Source organism: Candida orthopsilosis, assembly GCF_000315875.1.
Source record: "Candida orthopsilosis Co 90-125, chromosome 3 draft sequence".
NCBI classification, from domain to species: Eukaryota; Fungi; Ascomycota; class Pichiomycetes; order Serinales; family Debaryomycetaceae; genus Lodderomyces; species Lodderomyces orthopsilosis.
In genome coordinates this window covers 529,098-551,867 of record NC_018296.1, presented here as the reverse complement: position 1 = coordinate 551,867, position 22,770 = coordinate 529,098, and the positions used below count along the sequence as shown (strand labels likewise).

The window sequence follows — 22,770 nt, the reverse complement described above, 5'->3', positions numbered from 1 at the left end:
CTCTCAGATATCCTTATTCCTCTTTAAACCATTGAGAATAGAAATCAATGAAAGGAAAGATGCCTGTGAAACATCAGTGTTGATACCAACACCCCATCTCGTGATATTCTTATTGACCACCACTTCGATATAAGTTGCTGCTCTGGCATTGGCATCTTCACCCAAAGAGTGTTCGTGATAATGTTTGACATCGAAATCAATGCCCAAGTGTTTGGCTAAAGCGTCGTTGAAAGCAGATAATTGACCGTTACCTTGGCCTTTGATAGTTACCGATTTTCCATCAATTTCGATTTCCGCTTCTATTTCTTTCACACCCTTGTCTGGTGTCTTTATCGAATAGTCAATCAACTTATAGTGTTGATCAGCAACTTCCTTATCGTCTTCGTCGTAGTCAATAAAGTACTCTTGTTTAAACAAGTCACACAATTCTTGGTTGGTAAGTTCTTGACCCTTGACTTCAGCACGTTGTTGCACCACCTTAGAGAAGGCAACTTGTAATCCTCTTGGCAAGTCCAACTCCAAATTGCGCAAAATGACCCACGCTGAACCACCTTTACCTGATTGTGAGTTGACACGTATAATTGCTTCGTAAGTACGGCCAATATCCTCTGGATCCAATGGCAAGTATGGCAATTGCCAATGTACGTTCTTGCCACCCGCAGCCTTGACTTTTTCGTGGTGAGCAGCGAAACCCTTTTTAATAGCATCTTGATGCGAACCACTGAATGCACACACAACCAAGGAACCGCCATATGGGGTTCTGGCATGGACTGGTATCTTGTTGCACTTTTCTACAATATTTATTACAGATGTGATATCGGAAAAGTCCAAGTATGGTGATACCCCTTGCGTGTACAAGTTCAAAGCCAATGTGACTAAATCGACGTTTCCAGTACGTTCCCCATTACCGAAGAGGCACCCTTCAACACGATCGGCACCAGCTAACTGACCCAACTCAGCGGCAGCCACACTACACCCACGATCATTGTGGGGGTGTAATGAAATGCATACGGTTTCACGATTACTGATGTGGGTAGCAAAGTACTCAATCTGATCAGCATATACGTTTGGAGTAGACATTTCGACAGTTGCCGGTAAGTTGAAAATTATTGGTTTCTCCTTGCTTGGTTCCCATGCCTCTTTAACCGCCTCGCACACATCCACAGCATAATCCAAGTCAGTATCAGAGAAAGTTTCTGGTGAAAATTCAAAATCCCAATCTGTTCCAGCAGTTGATGGATCGTCTTTTGTCAACTTTCGAACAAGTTTGGTACACTTTACCGCTAATTCTTTACTCTCTTCCTTGCTCAAACCAAAAACCACATTTCTGAAACAATCCGATGTGGCTAAATATATATGAACTGTAGCACGCTTAGCACCCTTAAGTGATTCGACCGTTCTCTTAATCAACTCCTCGCGACAAGGCGAAAGAACCTGAATTGATACATCTGCTGGTGCAGTTTCAATAGCAAATCTGGTAAAGTCAAAATCAATTTGTGAAGCCAGCGGGAATGCCACCTCGATCTCCTTGAAACCAATGTCAACTAACTTTTTGAAATATTCCTTCTTTTCCTCAATGGACATAGGATCAGGAAGAGATTGATTACCGTCTCTTAAATCTGTGGAAAGCCATCTTGGCGCCTTGTCCAAGGTTCTACTTGGCCACTGACGGCTTGGTAAATTTACTGGTGGAAACTTTTTGTACTTGACCGATGGATCTTTTAACATAGGCATCTTTGTCGTTGGTTATGTAAATATGCTAGTTGGAGATATAGATTATGTTGAACTATTTATATGGTTGTGATTCTATGACTGAATTTTTCAGAAAACGGGTGATGAATTCGAAGGTGTTGGTAGCATCAAGTTAGTCATAGAAAATTCTCCACAAAAACCTTCTTGGTAGATTATTTTTTCTTTGCCTTCTTCTCACTCCGATACAGGGCCTGAACTTGTGCAAGAGAACCGAAGTGTCCCCAGAAATTGGATCTATTGTTAGAGAGGGGACCAAATCACGGCTACCGACGGTAATTAGTTTTAAAAGTTGAGGCTCTTTGTGAGATGTCAAAGCGAATAGAGTTCCTCGGTAGAGCCCAACTACACATCTTAAAACGAAGAATCCTTGGATGGTGCTCTCAGCCTTGCTCTTGAATATTCTACTAATTGCCGCATGAGAAAACTAGTTATGTACTTGCCTTGTTCAACAACCGTTGAGTGAAAGAATGAACAGTTTTCAAAAGTTGTCACGTGGCGCCCTTTTAACTGTAATTTGCGCATCAAAAGAAATGAAAAATTTTTGTAGGCAGTTTTTTATTTTCTCTTCTTGTTACAACAACATACCGATATTTGTATGTATCTCACAATTTACGCTTCAATTGAGTTTAAATGATTAGAATTATACATGCGTTATCGTCATGATTACGACCACTTAACAATGTCTTCGGGCGTAATTTGAAATCAACTAACACCTACATGATAAAAACTTTGTTGAAATAGAAAGCTTGTGAACTGCAATACTAACAATTTACAAAAGAAATACTCTTACATTCAATATTGTATTCAACGGGATATCAGTATAACAAACAAACAAAAATAAAGCAGTTTTAAACCAGTGCCCAAGTGTACACTGATTGAAAAAAATTTTTTAAAACTAAATGAAGTAGAACAACATTCCACAAACGACCGCAAGTTCCGGAGTATTTACTAAAGCGGATCCTTCATATGTAGATACAGCTGGCGATTCTAGGTTACTAGATACTGCAAAAGTCTCTTGCGCATTGTATACCAACGAAGTTGAATCTAAAAGTGTTGTACCAGTAGCCAAAGTCCCTTCTTCTGATACTTCCTCAGGACTAGATTCGGTGGTTGCTTGGGGGACTTCGACATCAGATTTTATAGAAGATCTTTGCACACGAGATGTGGTCTCAATTGTTGATGTGATTTTAGTAATGACATCTTTTTCTGAATTGTAGGAAACAATTGTTGTGACATGGGATTCAGGTTTGTCAGTAGTAACCTCTTTGCTGGAGTCAGTGACACCTTCAATTAATTCACTTGAGTGATCAACAGCAGATAGCGTGGAAGGAACGGCAACAGAAGTGGTGGCTCCCAGACTTTCAATTGGTGGTATGCTTTCAGCAGTCGTGGTAGGTATAACTTCTTGACTTTCGGTACTTGATAAAGTGACTTGTTCTTCAGTTTGATTTTCCATGGATGATTCAACTTCGGAGCTTGGTATAGCTGCCAAGGAAGTCAAACATTCTTCACTACTGCATGTCATTGTTCTTAACACTTCAACTGGAAATGCATTTGACTTGATAACAGAATATGGAGGTACTGGCATTGATCCGGAATACTCAGTATTCGGTTCTGGTGGAGACAATGATGTTGAGAATGAAATGTCATCTGATTGAGATAAAATAAAAAGCTCTTCACCTGATGCACTTTCAACGGAGGTGAATAAAGTGCTATAGGTTGTGTAAACAGTTGCATCCTCAGTGACAGTTGTGAGGTCATTAGTATGTGTAACCTTCGAACAAATATCACCCGAGCAAGATGTTGTTGTGATGATTGTAGTCTCAATATTGGTAGTGGTTGAAAGTGGTGGGGGGATTGAAGACAGATAATTCAATGATGAAAACTCATTTGATGATAGTAATGTAGAGACTAAGCTAGATGTTTTGGAAAACACATTAACGGAAGACTCTTCAACGGTGGAACTTTCTGATGTGGTTTGAATTTTGACTTCAATTCCTGCCGAACTACTTCCAGTTTCAATGGATGCTTTTGAAAAACTGGCTTTCAAGCTAGTAGACTCAAATAGCAAACTACTACTTTCAAAGAATGTACTGTATGGTGAATCAGTCTGAACAGAGCTTGGCCCTTCAAGTGAGTAACTAAATACCGTTGACGACCCTGTCTCGGGTGTTGATTCAAAAGTTGTAGAATCGATAGATCTTGACTCATTTTGACTAGTGATTGTAAGGTCAGCAAGTGAGCTCGTAATCTCCTCGGTAGAGCTTTCAACGGAAGTGAATTCGGTTTCCTCTGAACTAGTCGTAGTTTGTAAAACATGTTCCGATGACACATCAATCACTGACATAATAGAGCTCTCGTCAATGGAGCTACTGGTGTAGGTCTCACTCTCTTCGGAATGGAATGAACTTAATACCATAGTTGAGGATTGCTCTTCGGATATTGACTCTGGTGATTGAGATTCTTGTGAGCTTGTGCTGTGTTCATTACTTGATACCAATTCACTTGTTTGTGTGGTTGACGGTGATACTCTGAGGGTGTTCTCTGTCTCGGTTTCAGGACAGTATGTACTTGTTGAGATGATAGGTTCGGTGACAGTAATTGGAACAATGACAGTGACAACGCTCTTAGAAATTGTACTTGATAATGTCTCTGCATCAGTTGTTGAAGTGATGAACGAGGTAGATTCTGATGTAGTAATAATCTCATTTGGATCAACAGTGATAGTAGAAGTAAGGCCCATTGTAACAGTGACTGGAGCAATAACAGTCACGATTTTTCCAGATACCAAGGAGACAAAGCAAATTATTGTGGATATGTTACCGAGCTTCATTTCGGAATGAGACCTAATTGGAAATGAACAGTCTTGCACAACACTTGGTCAGCTGTCATCTGGAACTAGAATCTAGCTCATATTTATAACAATTTTGGATCCATTTCAACCTTTCTGAATAATCATTGTAGCTAGGTTTTGCGAACATATTTTATTCGTCACAACTTCGTGTTGTTTTTCAAATACACAATTCACTGAATTTGTTTCAGAATTGTTTGATCTTTATAATAATCGTGGAAACTTTCTTTATGAAAAACTATCATTACATTTTGTAATTATTCAATACCCGTTGGTATAGTACTTTTTTTACAATACACTACCTTCTCGGTGTTGTATCGATTATCGCCCTCTAACCACCAGGCTCAATGACCGAAGGCACATCTTATTGAAGTTACATCACCTGTGTACAAGGTTTACAAGGAGAAACTAAGGGCATTCTGCACCTAGTCAGGTTTCGCAATGCGTGCTGTTAGCTGAAGTCACTTGTATCACTTGTGGGCATTCAATAAGGAGGTCTGAGGTACAATTGGTAATTACACAAGGAAGTTTTGAGTTCTTTTTGTCGTAATACGCATAGGTTGACTGAAAATTATTTTTGGTGACGAAACAAAAAAGATAATATTTGAAGTTTAACTCAATTTCCTAAATCCTTGGAATCTAAGTATCGAAATCCGTGAAAAAGGGCTCAGTACTTTTATTGCCCCAAACTTAAAGATTACGTTATTTAAGTAAAATTCCTATTTTTTGTTTCAGTGGCAGATGAATCTTTAGGACCAACTTTGGATAGCGCAAGGTGGTCAACATTTGGCATTTTCAAAGATTCATATAGTGTGAACACACATTCTATTTCAGTTTTGTAGTCCTTGAATACTCACGTTAAACTTGATATGTAAAGAATTACTTTGAAACTTTATATGACACTGATCTTTATGCTTAAATCGCCTAAACGAAATAGAAAATAGTAGTCTTTCTCATTGTCAAGATAAGTAAAAATAAAATAAAATTGAAATTTCAAATCTGCATAGGCTAATTCATAGTTTCGATTTAGATAGGATTTTGTTTGTTTCAGTTGATGACTAAGAAATTTACGTTCATGTTAAAAATTAAATCAAAAACTTGATACATGTAGACAAAAGAGCAAAGTTTAATCCCTGCCCATTGGAACGAAGTACAAACCGGTCCCTTTGCTTCTCCTTGATGCACATGTGGACTGTTGAAAAGTCTAATAATAGGATACAGTGTCTTTGTAACAATTCTTCAAATTAAATCCATTTCAACGAGTTAATGGAACATTTCGTAGAGAGGACAAAGTTGGGAATAGAATGTTCCTGGGTCATATATTCAGGAAGGACTCCTCTTATTACATTACAGAAGACAGTAGCTACTGGGTTGGGGAAAGAAAGCTTAGCATTACTAGACAAACCCCATTATTTTAACTGAATTATATTATATTTGCGAGATTGTGTTAAATATCGCATTAATATTATTTTTTGTTGATCGCGGAAAATAGGCAAAGCTTGAAACAAATGGGTTTGTGTCATTAAGGAAGAGTTCATTAAAGTTTTTCATGTTTCATGATGGCACACCCCAATTTTGCCGTCCAAAGTCCAAACTTTCGCTTTACATAGACGAATGGTCTAGAATATGCTTCCGTTTTTGTTTAAATTGGCATGATTCTACCAAGAAAAATGAGTCAAAAAGAAACTTTCTACATGCTAATTAACGCATCAAAAAGTTGTCCACAATAGTTGGTCAGTTTCAAGCTGCTAAATCATCTGTTGATTCTGATCCCTTCTTGGATTCTATTAACACATATTAAGACTTGGACTTCGTTTCATAAGTTTGTTCTAGATCTTTCTGCGATTTTCAGTGTTTTTGCGATTGAAACTACAATATTTGCAACCAAGATCTACCTCTCAAATGAAAGAGGAGTACGTTATATTTAAGTCTTAAATTTAGTCGATAGGTTATGTTGATTTTATTCACAATCATTACAACCTTCACTAACTCTTTGTCCCAAAAATTGTCAACACTTGGCTAGTAAATTCAAATGGCTGCTTTGATTAGTTAGAATCAATGCACAAAAAACTTTCATGTAAATATACCCTTCCACTACTTGGAGTTTCCATTTATAGTGTGGCGTACTCTCAGAGATATTACCCTCAACTTAAATGAAGTAGATACATGACGACAGTAGAAGACTACCATTTTGAAACCACCCATACCAAGTTCGACTTCAAGTAAGCTTTGACCTACTAAATGTGCGAAAGTAAGGCAGTATTTCAATTGGGGTTTGATTGGCCAACTTAGGTGTAGACAAGAATCGTTCAGTTTGAGTGGTTAGATAGACTTGGAAAAGAAGTGCCTGTGACCTCTTGGACTACTCTGCATAGCCAGAAAGAAGTGCATCATATCACAGAAGCAAAATATGGGAGTTCATAAAAACCACTTCTAAACTTGATTTAGGCTTTATCGAGGCTTCAGGTGCTTACACTCTACATTTTTTGAAATAAACTCTCCACATGCCAAGTCAATTTTAGAGTTTATCTTTAATGACCTCTGGAGTGAATTAATGTCATTTAGCTTCTATGTCATCTCGAAAATTTTTTGGCAAGTCGAAAAGTATTGTCTCTTTAGACTCTTTACAGCGGCTGTTCTCGAAAGGAACTTTGACATCTCTACAATCTATTGAAATTAGTTTTGTATATCGAAAATTTCTATCTATGAAAAAGAACTGAATGTAAAATTAAAAACTGTAAAACAAGTGTGAGGATGTAGAAAACTCTAATCGAAACAGCAAAGAAGTCATAAATTGTCGACCATATTAACACAAGAGTTCAAACTTGTAATATTTGGCGAGCGTCTCAAAATTGAGCTCAAAGCAAAATTGGGAATTCGAAATGGCGATATGCAATGTAACGTCGTGTGCTCTCTTGCAACACGAGTCAAATATAATGATTATAAATAACCGAAATAATTCTTAAAGTTTGTGTGGGTCTGGAAAGTAGTGATTGTGTAGATGGCTTCATCTAAATGAAGTAAGCCAATGGGATCAAGGCTAATGCCAAGTAGGTGGCCCCGTTAGAAGCAGCAGCGCCTTCGTAGGTTGTAACAGCACCAGTTGCAGTTTCACCTTCGGCTGGGGTAGTTGATTGGCCAGCGACAGTGGTTTGAGTTTCAGCGACACCAGTGTTTTCACCTTCGCCAGCAGCGGTAGTTGATTGAGCAGCGACAGTGGTGTTTTCACCTTCACCAGCAGCGGTAGTTGATTCACCAGCAACAGTTTCATAAATAACTGAGGTTACAGCACTACCACCGGAGGTGTAAGTAGTAGTTCCAACTGGGACAGATGATGGTGCAGCAGTAGCTTCACCAGTTGATTTCTCAGTAGTTCCATAAACAGTAGAAGTAACAACTGTACCTTCGGATGAGTATGTGGTAGTCGCAACTGGGACAGATGATGGAGCAGTAGTAGCCTCAGTAGTACCGTAAATGGTTGAGGTGACAACAGTTCCTTCAGAGGTGTAGGTGGTAGTTGCAACTGGGACAGATGATGGAGCAGCACCACCAGCAGAAGATGAAAGAGGACAGTAAGTGACGTATTCAGTAACAGTACCACCAACAGTTTCAGTGGTCAAGACTGGAACGGCAGTGACAGTTGATGGTTTACCTTCGTGGTCAGTGGTGGTGATAATCTTGGTAGATTCTGGAGTTTCAACTGAAGTGAGTGGACAGTAAGTGGTGTAAATTGTTTCAATACCTGAAACGGTCTTGGTGGTGGCGGATAAAGTGGCCTCAACGGTAGTCTTGTGGCATAAGTCTTCGTGACATGAAGTGATGGTGATGACAGAAGTAACATCAGCAGTAACAGTAGACAAGATTGGTGATGATGAAGTGAAAGTTGAAGTTTCACCGTTTGGCAAGGTAGTAGTACCAGTAGTGGTTGAACAGTCAACAGTTTCAGTCAAAACAGTAGTTGAACGGATGGTTTCAACACCAGTTTCACCAGCAGCACCAGACGAGGAGGAAGATTCGGTAATATCAACGACTTCAAAGGCAGAGTTAGCAATGAAGGTACCATCTTTGCTTTCCAACGAATCAGCCAAGGATTGAGCATCTCTCTTGTTGAATGGAGTTGGCATTAAATCTTTTCCTTTCATCAATCTCTTTCTGATAGCACCGGTGGAGTTGGAAGCTGGCTCTTCTTGAGCTTGGACTTGGTATAATGGAGCACCTGATTTCCCGTACAACAACCTAGCTGGAATGCTAATAATGTTACCAGCATTGACAATATCAGTAAAGTATCTAGTAGATTCAACGATTGAGTAGTAGAATAACGCATCGTAATCGTCATCAGCAGTGTAAGTGAAAAGAGGAGCTGGCAATCCTGATGGAATAGTGAATGGACAAACACCAGTGTCTAAGTCCACAACAGCAACGGATTGACCGTCGACTAAACAAGCAACGTCCTTTGAAACAACGGCGGATGACAAGAAAGCTAATGAAGTAGCTACAACAGTTGAAAATCTCATTGTAAAGGTGATGTAGCGAATGTAAGTGAAATAATAGTTGGCTTATAAAATAACAAAAGAGAATGCCACAGGGGAAGTAAGGCCACAGGGGTGAATATATATACTTTAGTTTTCTATTTGCAACTTTCTTTTGTTGAGAAAAAGCTTGCATCGTGGTGTGGTTACACAACATTAATTAGTGTAATAAGAAGATAGTACAAAGTCGAGGTCTAAAAAGTAAAATCGAATATGGCTGCCGCTATGGTGTTATTGTTCTATTACTAAGCTTTGTTGAAGCAGCACTGTGTTACATAGAAACACTTACAATAGAAAGTTGGTTTTTGCAATTGACGATGTTTTGTGTAATCCTTTATTATGGCACCACTCATAACCTTTTAACAGAATTTGTATGCAGTACGGAACTTTGTGCAACGACTTTTAACTTGTATTGAACAATGGCTCTATTATTTTCATATCAATGTTGTAGTTATGACCTTAGATTGTTCTCTTATATTGCTGTCTTGGAAATGAAAGCACGTTTCTCTAATACAATGCACACATTTACAACAATAGATCAATTAATCTATTGGGTAGGCTTATGGCAGGCAGGTTAAACAATGGATCAAGTTTTCAATTCCGGGATTGGAACAGTTCTACGATAGGGTGATTTTGCAGAAGTTTAACAAATTATACTTCTGGTGCTTACATCGTTTGCGGTGCGCTGGAAGAGTTTCTTACTTAATAGAAGAGCTAATTACGAATTCGAGGGGGATGACTTTATTGTTTAGCAAGAATCTCTATGACTGCAGTAAAAGAGGGCTTACATTAGTCTTGGCTGAGAAGGCTTTTACAGTTTCTGTGATTAAAAGATCTCCGATTTGTTTTCATTTATCCGTATTAGTTGATAATTTTGACTAATTTGGTTAGGTTGCTTTTATAGCCAAGTGGCTCAATGCGCAATGGACCATTCAGTTTGATTGACTCTAAATAACTATAATTGAGAAGAGATGTGTACTAAAATTTAAGTTTAACTAAAAATTTCTTTGTGGCTCTTTTCGGACAACACAGCCAGCACAACAAATTTTCAAAGGCTTTGATGTAAAACACATCGTAGAGGCGGGCAACATCCAATCTACAACTAGTTGTGTTCATGCTGACAATCGACGAACAGAACCATATCATCACAGTTGGTACCTCAAATACATCTTCTCTGAGCAAAGAATCTGAAATGAAATACGAAACACGAACTTTGGTTTTGCGGTAGACACGTCCATTGAAGGAGAAATTCAAATGGTACATTAAATTAAATTTAGAATTAAGTTCACCAACTTTAAAACACAAAGAATGTTCCAATGCATCTCATGTCATCAATTACATCGTAATATACGTTTACTAGATATTTATGCATACGGAATCATGCTATCCAAACTTGTTCTTAAGCTTCTTAGTTTCTACAGCATCCCCCACTTTTTTGTTGATGCACTATGGGATAAAGTTTCAACTGTGAATTTAGGTTATATTCAACCAATTCCGTTTTTTGCTCACCCTCATGTGAGGTTTCATAACCGTAAAGCTTTTTGTGACAAGTCCGGTGAAATGAAATTCATCAACTAGACATGATGTAAGGAGAATAGAACGTGATGAAAACTATTTGGGAGAGGGCTCATCCGAATGAGTGGCTTAGTTAGCGCAGTATCAATATAACTCGGCGTTAATGTTTGTTTATAATTATTAGTTTTCGGAGTAATTTTTGACGGATCTGGAACCGTATGTAATATAATGTAATTACAATAGAAAAAGCCACTTTTATTAATTTCTGTGGCTTTTATCAAAGACAATGGGGGACTGATAATTGTGCAAAGCAGAAACAAAAGTAAAAGGGGTGAACAATAAATTAAGATAGATCGGTGAAGAACAGATAATTGTTCTAGCTTCGTAATTCTGCTAAGTAGACAACGTGGTAATAGGGCCGAAAGTTCTTTGTTCTCGTATAGTAAAACTTCAGAGAAGTAAGTGTCCTTATACACCTATAAATTGCTCTGGTCCATGATGGCTATCGCACTCCTTTCAGGCTGCGCGTCATTTGCGGATTTTCAATTTTCTATTGTTTCCACACCAAAGAAGAGTCTCTGCATGATGTGAGATTTTGCCCCCGTTTTTAGAGCATTACAATGTAAAGAAATTTTCCTGGGCGTTCAAAATATTCGATAGAGCAGATAAGAGAATGTATACAACACATCGATGATCTTTTTTTACTTCGCAATTTATTGATCGTATGTCTATTGTTTTTAAGAAACGTTTGTTTTATTTTAGTAAAATAAAACAAACAAATGAAAGACTGTAAACAATAAAAATTGTTGGAACGGATAATTGTACTTCTATTTGATCAAATGAAACAAAAAGTTCAAGACCTACATACCCCTATTATAGCGAGCTTTTTAAAAATGAAATCGGAAAATAAAGCTTCGTACTCGACATCTCGAAATTTATATCGCAAGGATTTGACACTCTGCATAAGTAGTTTAAAAGGAGGAGGTTACGCCGACAACAAACGAACATAATCTATAGCACCATACAAGACCACATTAGACAAAAAAGAGCGTACAATCTTATTCAGCTGTTCCTTACTTCATCCTTAGGACAATAAAAATATACTAGACTTATTATTATACACAGATTATGTTCTTTTTTCTCGGATTTTGTGTAACTATTTTACATACGGTAACACCAATTAGCAATCAATGAGTATACCGCGTGTGTTTGTAACCTATAAATCCAAAAAAACGGAACCAAGATTTACGACTCTGTTCTCCCGGAAAGTCAAAATTCGTAAGTGTGTGTATTTGGTCGTAACTTGAGAAGTCTGGATTCAAAACTGAGAAAAGAGCGCAAACCCGAGGTTACCTTAGGTTCCGAAAGGTAAATACATCCTAGTGCCAATCCTCGCCCTAGGTACAACTATTGTTCCCATACTGCATCAACAACGAAGAAAACTGTTTGCATTGTTAACCACTGACTCTGTCTACTTTTTGAACACAACTTATATCCAATTGTTTCACTATTTTGCGTGATTCATTACATCTATTACATTTATCTAAACACATTTCCTCTGCACTTACGGATTGAAATCAGCCAATTTCTTATCATTCTTCAATTTGACATCAAGGTCAAAATCATCAGAACCCGACCAATCAACTTGGATCTTACGATACCTTGACATATCAGTATTCTTCAAAAATTTGGCCCTTTCTTTGCTCCAATCATTTTGAACATCTTCAAATGCTTTGTCCCAAACTTTGTCGTATACTTTTTTAATCTTGGCTTCTTCTTGTTGACGTACTTCTTCCAATGCCATCCACTCCATGTGTTTTAAGTCATCACTACTTGGCTCGTATATATGCCAAATGACATAATGTGGTAATCCAACCACTGTATATCCCATTCGTTTACTCAATTTACCAAACGCCTCTGTTTCTGCATGCTTCTCAAATGAAAAAGCAGGGAAATGAGAACCAGTACGAAAAACCTTAGCTTTGGTCAAGATGGACACACCTCCAATTCCATCCAAGTCCATTTCTACTTCCGGGTCTCCATATGGATCACGCAAATATGCCAAGTGAGGTCTCCACGTTTGATATTCAACATAACCTTCCACTATACAAGCATCCTCATCTAGAGTTTCCGCCAATTGTAAGCCACCGTCACTCTCCTGCCATGAGTTCAAATCATAGGGCTGTTGATTTCCTAGCCAGTCAGGTAATGGACGCCATACATTAGGTACAATTACGTCTTTATCATGATGCATCAAATCTTCCAAAATCGTAGGCGGTACAGTCTCCACATCAGCATCTCTCCAATATACATAAGAGTGATGTGGTTTTAAAGCCACTGACCATAACCAATTTCTTGCACGCGCCATCAATTTTCTTCTTGGACCTTGAGCTGCGAAACCATGTCTATCACTAAAACTCTGGCCAATAATTTGCCCGAAATCCTTTTCAAATATTTCAATCTCACCAAAATGCATTTCGGTGTTAAGGTCCAGCTGAATCTCATTCAAGTGTCTCATCAATTCCCCCATGGTATCATCTTTGGAGTCACTGACTAAAAATGCTAAATCTATAAGATTATGCGGGTACGTCAACTTCTTCATATGGTTGAAAAACATTGGTAAATGAGCAGCAGCATCTCTCAAAGGAACGCAAAACAATACTCTTTCATCATACTGCCATCCATTGGGCGACCCAGCATAATTTGCCAAATCAAAGAATGAAACATTATCTAGCCCATTCAACTTGGGAGTATAGTGTGATGACTTCAAGACGTTGCTCGTTATGAGTAGACATAGTAATATAAATGCCACTATTGATATGAATATGTTTCGACCTTGTCTCGTTAGACAAAGTAGTATGTTATCGGACTTTTGTAGTTTCAGTTTCGAATCGTCATGATAGTCATAGGGTGTCACCTGCATTGACTGAGGTGTGGACGCTCTTGATGGGGGCATGGCTGTGATTATAATCTAACGAATGAATAATGCGAAGTGCTGTTAGTTTGAATAGATGTCGCCAAATCGATGAGAGGAAAAGTGCTGATTTACCGTCTATGTGATCCAGTAATACCGTGTTGTGTGAAAATTCTAGTACTATCCAGTAGTGATGCTTTGTCAACTTAATGGCGATAATAAGCTCAAGTTTGTTGCCCTCAATGAAACGCTTCAACGACCTTCCTAGCTTTGATGTTTTGATTGGGAATGAATGATTTAATAAACACAATATACGTCAACAGAACAAAATTTTTTTTCCTCGTTGATGCAGAGACTACCAAGTGCTTTTCACAAATTTCCCTTTCATTGTTTGTAACATTTTGACACAATAACGGTTAAACTGTAACATCATGCAGCCTGTCAATTTTGTAGAAAGATCTACACAACTCTGAACTATACTATATTTACATGATAGACACAACAGAAGTACCGTCTTGGAACCTGGTTCTGAACACACGGTTGGCGTTGGTAAACATTCCCTCCTTCAAAGAAACAACAATAAATTGAGATCCTTTGAATCTGGTTTTGATCAAATGACCAATATTTTGGGTGTGTGAAAGATCCAATGCAGCATCCACTTCATCCAATATGTACATTGGGGCTGGGTTGAACTGTAGTAAAGCCATGATTAAGGATAATGCAATAAGGGATCTCTGACCACCGGATAATTCCAATAAACTGTTTTTCCACACTGGTCCAAGCTTGACTTTAACCTCGAGACCTTCAGTAACATCCATCATATTCACTGGAACCAACTTGGCAAATGATCCTGGCAACAAATCAGCAAAAATTTGACCGAAATCTTCAGACACTTTATGATAAGTCCCATTCAACGCTTTTCTAATCTCACCATTCAATTTCTCAATTGTGGATTCAATCTTTGTCTTATCTTTTTCAATAGTCTTGATCTTTAATTTTAATGATGCCTCTCTCTTCTCGTTCTCTTCAATCATACTAATCACATTGACATTCACTTTACGTCTCATGGATTGAAATTTATCTTCCAATTGAGCCAATTGCTCCTTTGCTTCATCAAAATTCAAGTTTCTATGTTCCGACACTTCATGGTCAACCGCGCGCATATCTAGCACCCACTCGTGGTCACTCATAATCTGGTCTAGCCTTTTACGCAAATCGGTTGTTGCATTACGTGATTTTTCCAACTCGAAATTGATACTTTTGATCTTTACTTTTATGTTTTCAGATCTTTTGGATTTGGCAGCCATTATTTTTGTCAACTCATTGAGCTCCTCATCGAGTCCTGCCAAGCTAGTTTTTTCCTCTTCAATTTGGGCCTTAACAATTGCCAACTCTCGTTCCAACTTCACTTGCTCTTGTTCATCCTCTTGATCTTTTGCCTTGAGTTCGTTCATGCTCTTCACTGTGCTAGATACTTGAGTTTGAACGTCTTTCAACTCAGACTGTTGCTGCTCAGTCTCCCATTGTAAAACTTGGAAGTTTTCAGTCTCTAGGGCCATATCCTTCTGCTTATTCTCCAATATTAGTTTCAGTTCCTCTATTTCCTGCTTCAATGCCGCAATTTTACCACCTTTATCACTATTGAATTCCCTCATATCTTTTTCAATCTGCTTAATCTCCTTTTCAAGTTGTTTACAATCATTCTCTAGCTGGTTTATTTCATTGCTTAATGTTTCAATCTCTTGTTGTCTCTCTTCATTCGACTTTAAAAAGGATGATGCCTGGTTATTTTCAAGCTTTCTTTGAAGCAAAGACAACTCATACCTTTTCATCTCAATATTCTTTCGCATACCACTTGTAGCCTTCATACCCCTCTCCCAATTGTCAACCTCCTCCTTTATTTGATACAACTCATCATCAACGACATTCAACTGCTTAAGTACTTTGTTGTAATCCTTCAACGCAAGCAATAGGGCGGTATTGTTTCGACGTGAGCCACCAGATATGTTTCCTTCTGGATCATAAGTGTCACCTTCAATCGTAATTGATCTAGTCCTTACTTGGGGGTCAAAAGTAACCTTTTTTGCCGCGTCAGGATCTGCACAAATAAATGTCGTACCAAATACATACTGCATAGCTTTGTGTATGTCTTGGTCATAGACAATCAAATTCAATGCCAATTCCACTTTGCCTGGAGCAATTTGCTGAGCCCTTTCAACGATTGCTGCACCCAACACATTTGGATTAATCTTATCCAAAGGAATCATGGTGACCCTTTTCCTCAAGCGACCGTGCTCTAATAATTGTGATGCAACCTCACTGGTTTGCACCACCACATTATATAACCTTCCACCAGCACATGTTTGCAAAGCAATAGCTTTATCATATGAAGATTCCGGCAAATCAAACAACTGGGCAACAACACCTTGAACTAACCGGTCATCAAAATTTGGGTGTGGTCGCTCATAGTAGAAATCTAGACCGCGTAGGTTCTGTTTCATGTAATTTAGTTGTCTCAATAGTTTATCCTGCTGAGCTTTGAGTTCAGATTCTCTTTCACGTATCTGGTCTATATTTAATGTTGTTGAACCCATGGCTTTACTTAATTCTGCCTCTTTGGCTTCAATATCGCCTTCAAGATTTTTGATATTCACCATAAATCGGTCAAACTCCTCCTTTGCTTTAGCTAGCTTTGGTTCGTCTGTTTTCAAGCCCTGAGAAAGATGTTGGATCTTCAATTTATTTTGCTCAATCTGATTCAAGGAGGAACTGTGCTTGTTTTTGACGTTGCTAAGCTGAGAAGTATAACCGGTTGAAACACCACCTTTAGATGATAATCCAGTGCTCAACCCCGCTAATAACTCTTTTTTTCTTTCGAATTGCTCCTTTAACGATGTAAGCTCGTTTTTCGATGCCTCGTGCTTTTGCCCATGCTCCTTAAAAGACAATTCACCATCTTTCAAAAGTTTCTGTAATTCCTGCTGTTTCTGCTTCAACAGTTCCAACTTTTCGGCTTCATTGGCAAGTTCCTCAGCAGTCAACCCTCTTTTAGTCCTTAATCTTTCAATATCATTTGTCATCTTTGATTCTTGATACTCCAACTCATTGATTTTACCATCCTTCTTCATATTTGCCTCTCTTGCTTCTCGCACCTGTTTTAAATCGTCGCTTAAATTATTTATTTCGTGAGTCAATTTATCCATCTCCAAGTGTAATTCCGCAATCTTATTCTCGCGCTGCGCTGTAAACTCAGAGTTGTTTGTAAATAAATGAGTAAGTTTCGAGTACTCGAATGCTGTCACAACACGCCTGTGCTTCTCCAAAGCAGTTTCTGTGTTTTTAAATTCAATGTAAACGCGCTTGTCATTCCTGAACTTCTCAAACTTGGGTTCAATCTCCTCTGTCAACAAAGTTTTAATCTCTTTAAGTTTGGAATCCTTCTTTGCCATCACTTTCTTTGCCTTGCCCTTTTTCTCCTCAAAAGTTCTAGTACCGGCTGCTTCTTCAATCAACGACAATATTTCGTTTGGCCTCATGTTTAACACTTTTGTAATTTTACCTTGCATGATTAGAAAATTGGGGTTGTTTATATTTAACTGTACGGACTGAAAGAGACTTAGAACTGTTTGTTGCTGTGCTTTATGTCCATTTATTAAGTATTTTGACGTTCCTCCTAAAATGATCTGTCTTGTAACACTAATAGTAGCACAGGTCTCAAATCCAATGGGGGATTTAGATATCTCAGAGTTGTTGAACACAATTGTAACACTTGCTTTTGTAACACCTGCTTGCCCCCTCTTATAAATCAAATCTTGCAAGTTGGATGCACGAACTGTTTGCATTGATGATATTCCAAGTACGAAACAAATAGCGTCGAGAATGTTTGATTTCCCCGAACCGTTCAACCCAGTGATCGCATTGAACAGCGCATCCCAGCCTGATATCACAGTACGTGTCGCATACGACTTGAATCCATCGATAATAAGCTCCTCGACTTTCATAGTGTTGTTGGCTGTGGTGTGTATTGAGGTATGATCTATAGAATCTTTGTTTACATTTGTTTCGTGTCGCAAAATTCATCCGCGTTTCCATCTCATCTGAAAATTGGAGGGAACGAGCAGCTCAACTCACAAATACAACGTCGATGTTCGGTCACAATAATGCTGCAACAAGTGTGTTGCATAAAAGCGTAAGCCGAAGACGAGGTTTACATTCATGTGTGTGTTTGAGGCGGCACTATGTGGAGTACAATAAATCAAATAAAGAGAAAGATGGGGAACATTGCCATACAAAGAACCTGGCACTGAACAGGAGGACCTCGCGATGGGATAACTCCGCTAGGTCCCCTGTAGAGAACAAGTTTCAAAAGATTGAAAAAAAAACCGCTTCGTCACTGGGATGGAGTAAACCTCCTCCTAGTCTTCTTAAAGACAATAATGACGAGTTAACAATTCCCAATTATGAAGTTCGCAACACAGCATCTCCTAAAAAGATTGATTTCAGTGCCTTAAAATCTTTCATAAAAAGTGGACAGGAACTTGCACATGTAAATAGACTGGAAGTTGAAAGCCCAAAACAGGATCATGAACCAAAGATAGAACGGTTGTCGGTAGAATCAAACACCTCTACAGAGAACGCAGTTGATCTTACAAAGCTTATTGGTATAATCAAGACGAAAAAGAAGCACTTTGATATTGAACAACCCAATTTTAATTTAGATAGACCAAATAAAGATATTCTTGCCGGTATCAAAAACAAGTCGGAGATCTCAAAAAAACTCCAATATAGAGACCCATCAAAGGTTTGGGAAAAAGAAACTGGTAATTATAATGAGCTTAAAAGCTTTTTCAAGCAATTACCCAAGAGGGCCAAGATCAGCGGAAGGGTTATGAACGATCCTGTGAGGGTGGGAGATTTGGTCACATTTGGTACGGAAAGTCTACGGTTGTACATTGTGGCCGATACCCCTAAATCATTTGATTCACGAGTTGCCACGTTTCTTTCTGATAAAGGTGAGATTGTGTTTTCCAGCTTTTCGAATATAAGCTATCGGATACCACTGGCCATACCTGAAAGGTATATGGAAACTATTCAGAACTTTGTTAATAAAGAACAAAAGTATTTGGACTATCCTCCAGTAGGAATACCTGATTCAAACTTCACCCGATCTACTAAATCGTTACCATTCGAGTTACAAAATGAGTCTGAAAGTGAAACCACTACTGAAATGGAAGGCGAAGTGTCCGAATATGATTCAAATGATCTCGTTATATCTCAAGCCTCATCACAGCTATTGACCAATTCAGATGTTCAGACATATATTATACCGAACGCGGCACGAGCATTGTACCACAACGCGTTAACAGAGATATCGAACGCTGCGTTTCGACAAGTTCATGATACAAACAGGAAATTAGAAGAATTGCATAGGATTTTGCAAAATGATGAGACTGGCGAGATAAATGCACCTCGATCAATTTCAATATTCGAAATATTGGCTAAATTAAATGCCAAACTGGAGCCAAGTTTTTCCTCGGGTAAAGCTTGTTTGGGCATTCTCCCTCATCAACTGGTGGACTATGACTCAACAAGCTTTCCAGCTGCAGATTATTTGTCTGTTCTTTTTGCATTGAAAAAGCAAAGTCGGTTATGGACAATTCAGCGAGACAAAGCATCATTCTCGCCAACTAAGGTTATCATATGGCCGTTGGCGCAAATTTCCCATGAGGATCAGGTTGTTAAAGATTTGAGACGGAAGGGTCTAGAACAAGTAGCAAAATATTGTGCAGATAAGCTAATTGGTAAATCGAATAGGGAGCATTTGCCTTTATACAATGCTGTAGTGAGCATGTTGAAGGAGTACGTCAACGGAAAGTTTGAAAATGATCCTATGGTATCGACAACAATTATATCCTTATTGAGGAGGATTGATAAATTACTTGCAAATGCAGGCCAGACAACCCCTGATGACATGTATAAATATGAGTATTCATTCGGAAAGGCGTACGATTTGTTGACAAGGTTGAATGAGGATGTCAATGTCAATCCTTTCAAATGGTCAGCAGAAAACAACTTACCTGGGGAAGAAACTTCTGTAAAAGCAGACTTGCAAGAGTCATACTTCAAGTATTTTGATAAGGTATACGAGCTCCCGGAGAAAGATGATATTGCACAGAGAACCTTGGCGAGAAATTTGTATCAAGAAGACCCTCTTGGGGATAAGAGAATCGATATGAAGGAAGTGCCCATATATTGTATTGACGATCCAACAGCCCACGAGATTGACGATGGGATATCCATATACGAGGAGAATGACAAGTATGTGATTTCGATTCACATAGCGGAGCCAAGCTCCTACATCAGACCGGATTCCATTGTAAGCAGTATTGCCTATGGAAAGTCTTCAACCACGTACCTTCCCGAGGCCGTATTCCCTATGTTGCCTCAAATCGTATCTAAGCTTGCTGGATTAGGAAGCGATTCAGTGGAGACGAGAACTTTTGTTGTGCAATATAGATTGAGTAAGAAGGACATTGATGGTTACATTGGTGAAAAGTTGAAAAACAGTCTTTACACTCCCGACAACATGTTTCTCGGTAAAATCAAGCAAGATATCTACGACAGCAGCGACGTGAAATTTGCACTTGTCAAGAGATTTCGTCAAGGCTTCACATATGAAGCAGTGAATAAATTGCTTCAAGATGGGCTTAAAGTTGACAATTATCGTGAAAAATCAGTTTCTGGAGATGCGGATTTTGATAATTTGATAAAATTGCAATACATTTCTTCAATACTATGGGGGATTAGAGAATCAAACAGTGCATATACAAGTGGTCAGAACAAGAAATTGACCGTGGGGCCGAACAAAAACTTTATCTCATCAAAGATCATTGACGAAGGCAGCTACAAACTTCGTCTACCTAACAGTGACCAGGTCATTGAGACCTCACCCGAAAGTACAAAAAATATATCAATCCAGCTAGTGACAGAGAATATGATTATTGCCAATCACTTAACCGCCAAGTTTGCTACTGACAAAGGCATCAAGATTTTGTATCGTACATTAGATCCAAAGTTCAATACAGAATTATCCCAAGAGTACAAGGAGCTTGTACAGAACGGAGGAATTGATATTGATCAGGAGAAATTGATAAATCTATATGCATTCTTGACAAGAGGAGTGATCTCGGACAAACCTGACAAGCATTTTATGATGGGGTTGAATATGTACACAAACATATCTTCTCCTTTACGAAGGTTTATTGATATGGTGAACCAATGGCAATTTCAGGATTATTTCCTCGGAAGAACAACAATTTCTGATGAGAGTATAGGAGGAATCGTTTCGCGATTGAATGCTAGGAATGATATCGTGAGAGGGTTACAGAGACAATCTGTGACCTTTTGGCAATTGCTATTCCTTAAAATCTTTAATGAGCAAAACAATGGAAACTTGGCAGAAAAGTTGGGGTTGAAGTTGTCACTTCGATCCAACCCTAAAAAGGGAATGACGGTTGCAGCTAACTTGGAGACATTCTCCAGTGTCAATGCCCACGTTGAGGTTAGTCAGGACTTGTTGGAGGACGTTGCCTCCGGGGATTTAGTAGTAGGGGGGCTACTCAATAACTCAAAGCTACATTTGAAAAAGATTGATGTGATAGAGAATCAATTAGTGTTTGAATATAGATGATTACATTATTGTAAATAGAGACTGTATATAATCTTAATGTAACCATAGAGAATTTTATGAAGATCTATCCATCTAAACTCATGCCCACTTTCCTATGAATGCCATCGCAAAAGCACCCAAGCTCAAGTAAAAATAAGCAAACAACAAATTTTTAACTGGCTTATCTTTAAAGTCACCAGAGTACATAAAGTCAAATGCCATTAACTCAGCAATGCTATTGTAGATCAATATTCCAGCACATGTGGCATCAAATGTACCTGTAGTAATCAATGAAGTCCTTGATCCTGCTGGGTACGTTTCACGAACAATCAAACCTATTCCACAAGCAAAAGGGGTGGTTAAGCTGTAGGCGAGCGACATGAGCCATGGGACATATCTTTTTCCTTTTGGCCATTGAGTGGTTGCGAATCTAGTGCCAAGACCCAAGCCTTCAAAAAGTTGGTGAAAACCAATGGCTATGTATAACGTCACAAATTCATCTCCGGCAATAGCTAATGACAACCCGACAAAAATTGAATGCAAAACAATACCACACTCTAATACAACACAATTCAATATTTGCTGGTACAAGCTTTCAAGTTTGGAAAGATTACGCTCATTGATTTCTATGTCGGACGATTTTCTAGATGCATCCGATTCTTGTTCCTCCTCGATTGGCTCACATGCTCGACAAATATTAGTTGATGGCTCTCCCGTAACTGATTCAAATCCAATTGGAAAAGCACAATGTTTCTCGTTGTCAATTCGTGCTTTGGCTTTATTGGATAATTTATAATGAGCAACAATATCAAAAAAGAAGATGAAAAACACCGCAATTAAAGCTATACCTTCAGCAAAAGGATAATCGGTGAAAGGGGGACCTAAACATGTGTTGCTTAAAGCGGCGGCGGCTTCTGCCATCAAGTGAATAAAGCCTGTAGCAATAATCACCCCACTTCCAAAGTATCTTATTCCATTGAATATCCATTCCGGTACCATGAATTTCTTTGAGTAAGCTGCAAGTAATGGGGAAAATGAACCCACAACTGAAAGTACAAACAACACCGGAACGGCTGAGACTCTGGCTGCGAAATGTTTTCCATTGTAGAAATTACCTTCGAGACAAGTATCATAGGTAGTTTGTTTTGAAACAAAGTCAATCATGTTCGATATTTGTTAACCATATAGTTCTTTTCAAGTGGTTCATTAGGGGATAAGTTTGGTGATGGACATTTGAGAGACTTTATAGCACGACTAGATTCCTCGCAAGTTGAGTAAAAGAAATCAACAAGAAAAGAAAGCCGGCATAATGAATATGAGGCAATTGTTCAACATTGTTGATGTAAAAGATACGGTTGAGAAACAATAACGGTATTAAAGAATGGGTAGTTTATCTCACATGTTTTCCCTTTTCTTTTTCTCTTTTCCGAAATAGTTATTAGGAGCACCACCTCGCGTAAGATTTGATTCGTGATGTATTATGCTCCGACAACATTTGATCGTATGTCACTCTTTTATGTAGGGTGATGCAAGAGTTGAT

At 38.5% G+C, this 22,770-nt stretch overlaps 7 protein-coding genes across 7 annotated transcripts; 1 reads left to right on the top strand and 6 right to left on the bottom strand. All coding sequences in view use genetic code 12, as the record gives it.

The window, feature by feature from the left end:
* Positions 1 to 3: 3 nt before the first annotated feature.
* On the bottom strand, positions 4 to 1,734 carry CORT_0C02530 (Leu42 alpha-isopropylmalate synthase; the record flags this gene model as incomplete). Its single annotated transcript, XM_003868484.1, has 1 exon — positions 4 to 1,734. The coding sequence occupies one exon, from the start codon at positions 1,732 to 1,734 to the stop codon at positions 4 to 6; it is 1,731 nt and encodes a 576-aa protein (XP_003868532.1).
* Positions 1,735 to 2,647: 913 nt separating this feature from the next.
* On the bottom strand, positions 2,648 to 4,585 carry CORT_0C02520 (hypothetical protein; the record flags this gene model as incomplete). Its single annotated transcript, XM_003868483.1, has 1 exon — positions 2,648 to 4,585. One exon carries the CDS (start codon positions 4,583 to 4,585, stop codon positions 2,648 to 2,650), a length of 1,938 nt encoding a protein of 645 aa, XP_003868531.1.
* A 3,029-nt stretch (positions 4,586 to 7,614) lies between these two features.
* Positions 7,615 to 9,117, bottom strand: CORT_0C02510 (Ywp1 secreted yeast cell wall protein; the record flags this gene model as incomplete). The annotated part of the gene is made up of 1 exon (XM_003868482.1): positions 7,615 to 9,117. The coding sequence occupies one exon, from the start codon at positions 9,115 to 9,117 to the stop codon at positions 7,615 to 7,617; it is 1,503 nt and encodes a 500-aa protein (XP_003868530.1).
* A 3,094-nt stretch (positions 9,118 to 12,211) lies between these two features.
* On the bottom strand, positions 12,212 to 13,603 carry CORT_0C02500 (Anp1 mannosyltransferase of Golgi; the record flags this gene model as incomplete). Its single annotated transcript, XM_003868481.1, has 1 exon — positions 12,212 to 13,603. One exon carries the CDS (start codon positions 13,601 to 13,603, stop codon positions 12,212 to 12,214), a length of 1,392 nt encoding a protein of 463 aa, XP_003868529.1.
* Positions 13,604 to 14,046: 443 nt separating this feature from the next.
* Positions 14,047 to 17,562, bottom strand: CORT_0C02490 (Smc2 protein; the record flags this gene model as incomplete). Its single annotated transcript, XM_003868480.1, has 1 exon — positions 14,047 to 17,562. One exon carries the CDS (start codon positions 17,560 to 17,562, stop codon positions 14,047 to 14,049), a length of 3,516 nt encoding a protein of 1,171 aa, XP_003868528.1.
* A 143-nt stretch (positions 17,563 to 17,705) lies between these two features.
* Positions 17,706 to 21,251, top strand: CORT_0C02480 (Dss1 protein; the record flags this gene model as incomplete). The annotated part of the gene is made up of 1 exon (XM_003868479.1): positions 17,706 to 21,251. One exon carries the CDS (start codon positions 17,706 to 17,708, stop codon positions 21,249 to 21,251), a length of 3,546 nt encoding a protein of 1,181 aa, XP_003868527.1.
* A 78-nt stretch (positions 21,252 to 21,329) lies between these two features.
* CORT_0C02470 (hypothetical protein) lies at positions 21,330 to 22,394 on the bottom strand (the record flags this gene model as incomplete). The annotated part of the gene is made up of 1 exon (XM_003868478.1): positions 21,330 to 22,394. The coding sequence occupies one exon, from the start codon at positions 22,392 to 22,394 to the stop codon at positions 21,330 to 21,332; it is 1,065 nt and encodes a 354-aa protein (XP_003868526.1).
* Between the last annotated feature and the right edge of the window lie 376 nt (positions 22,395 to 22,770).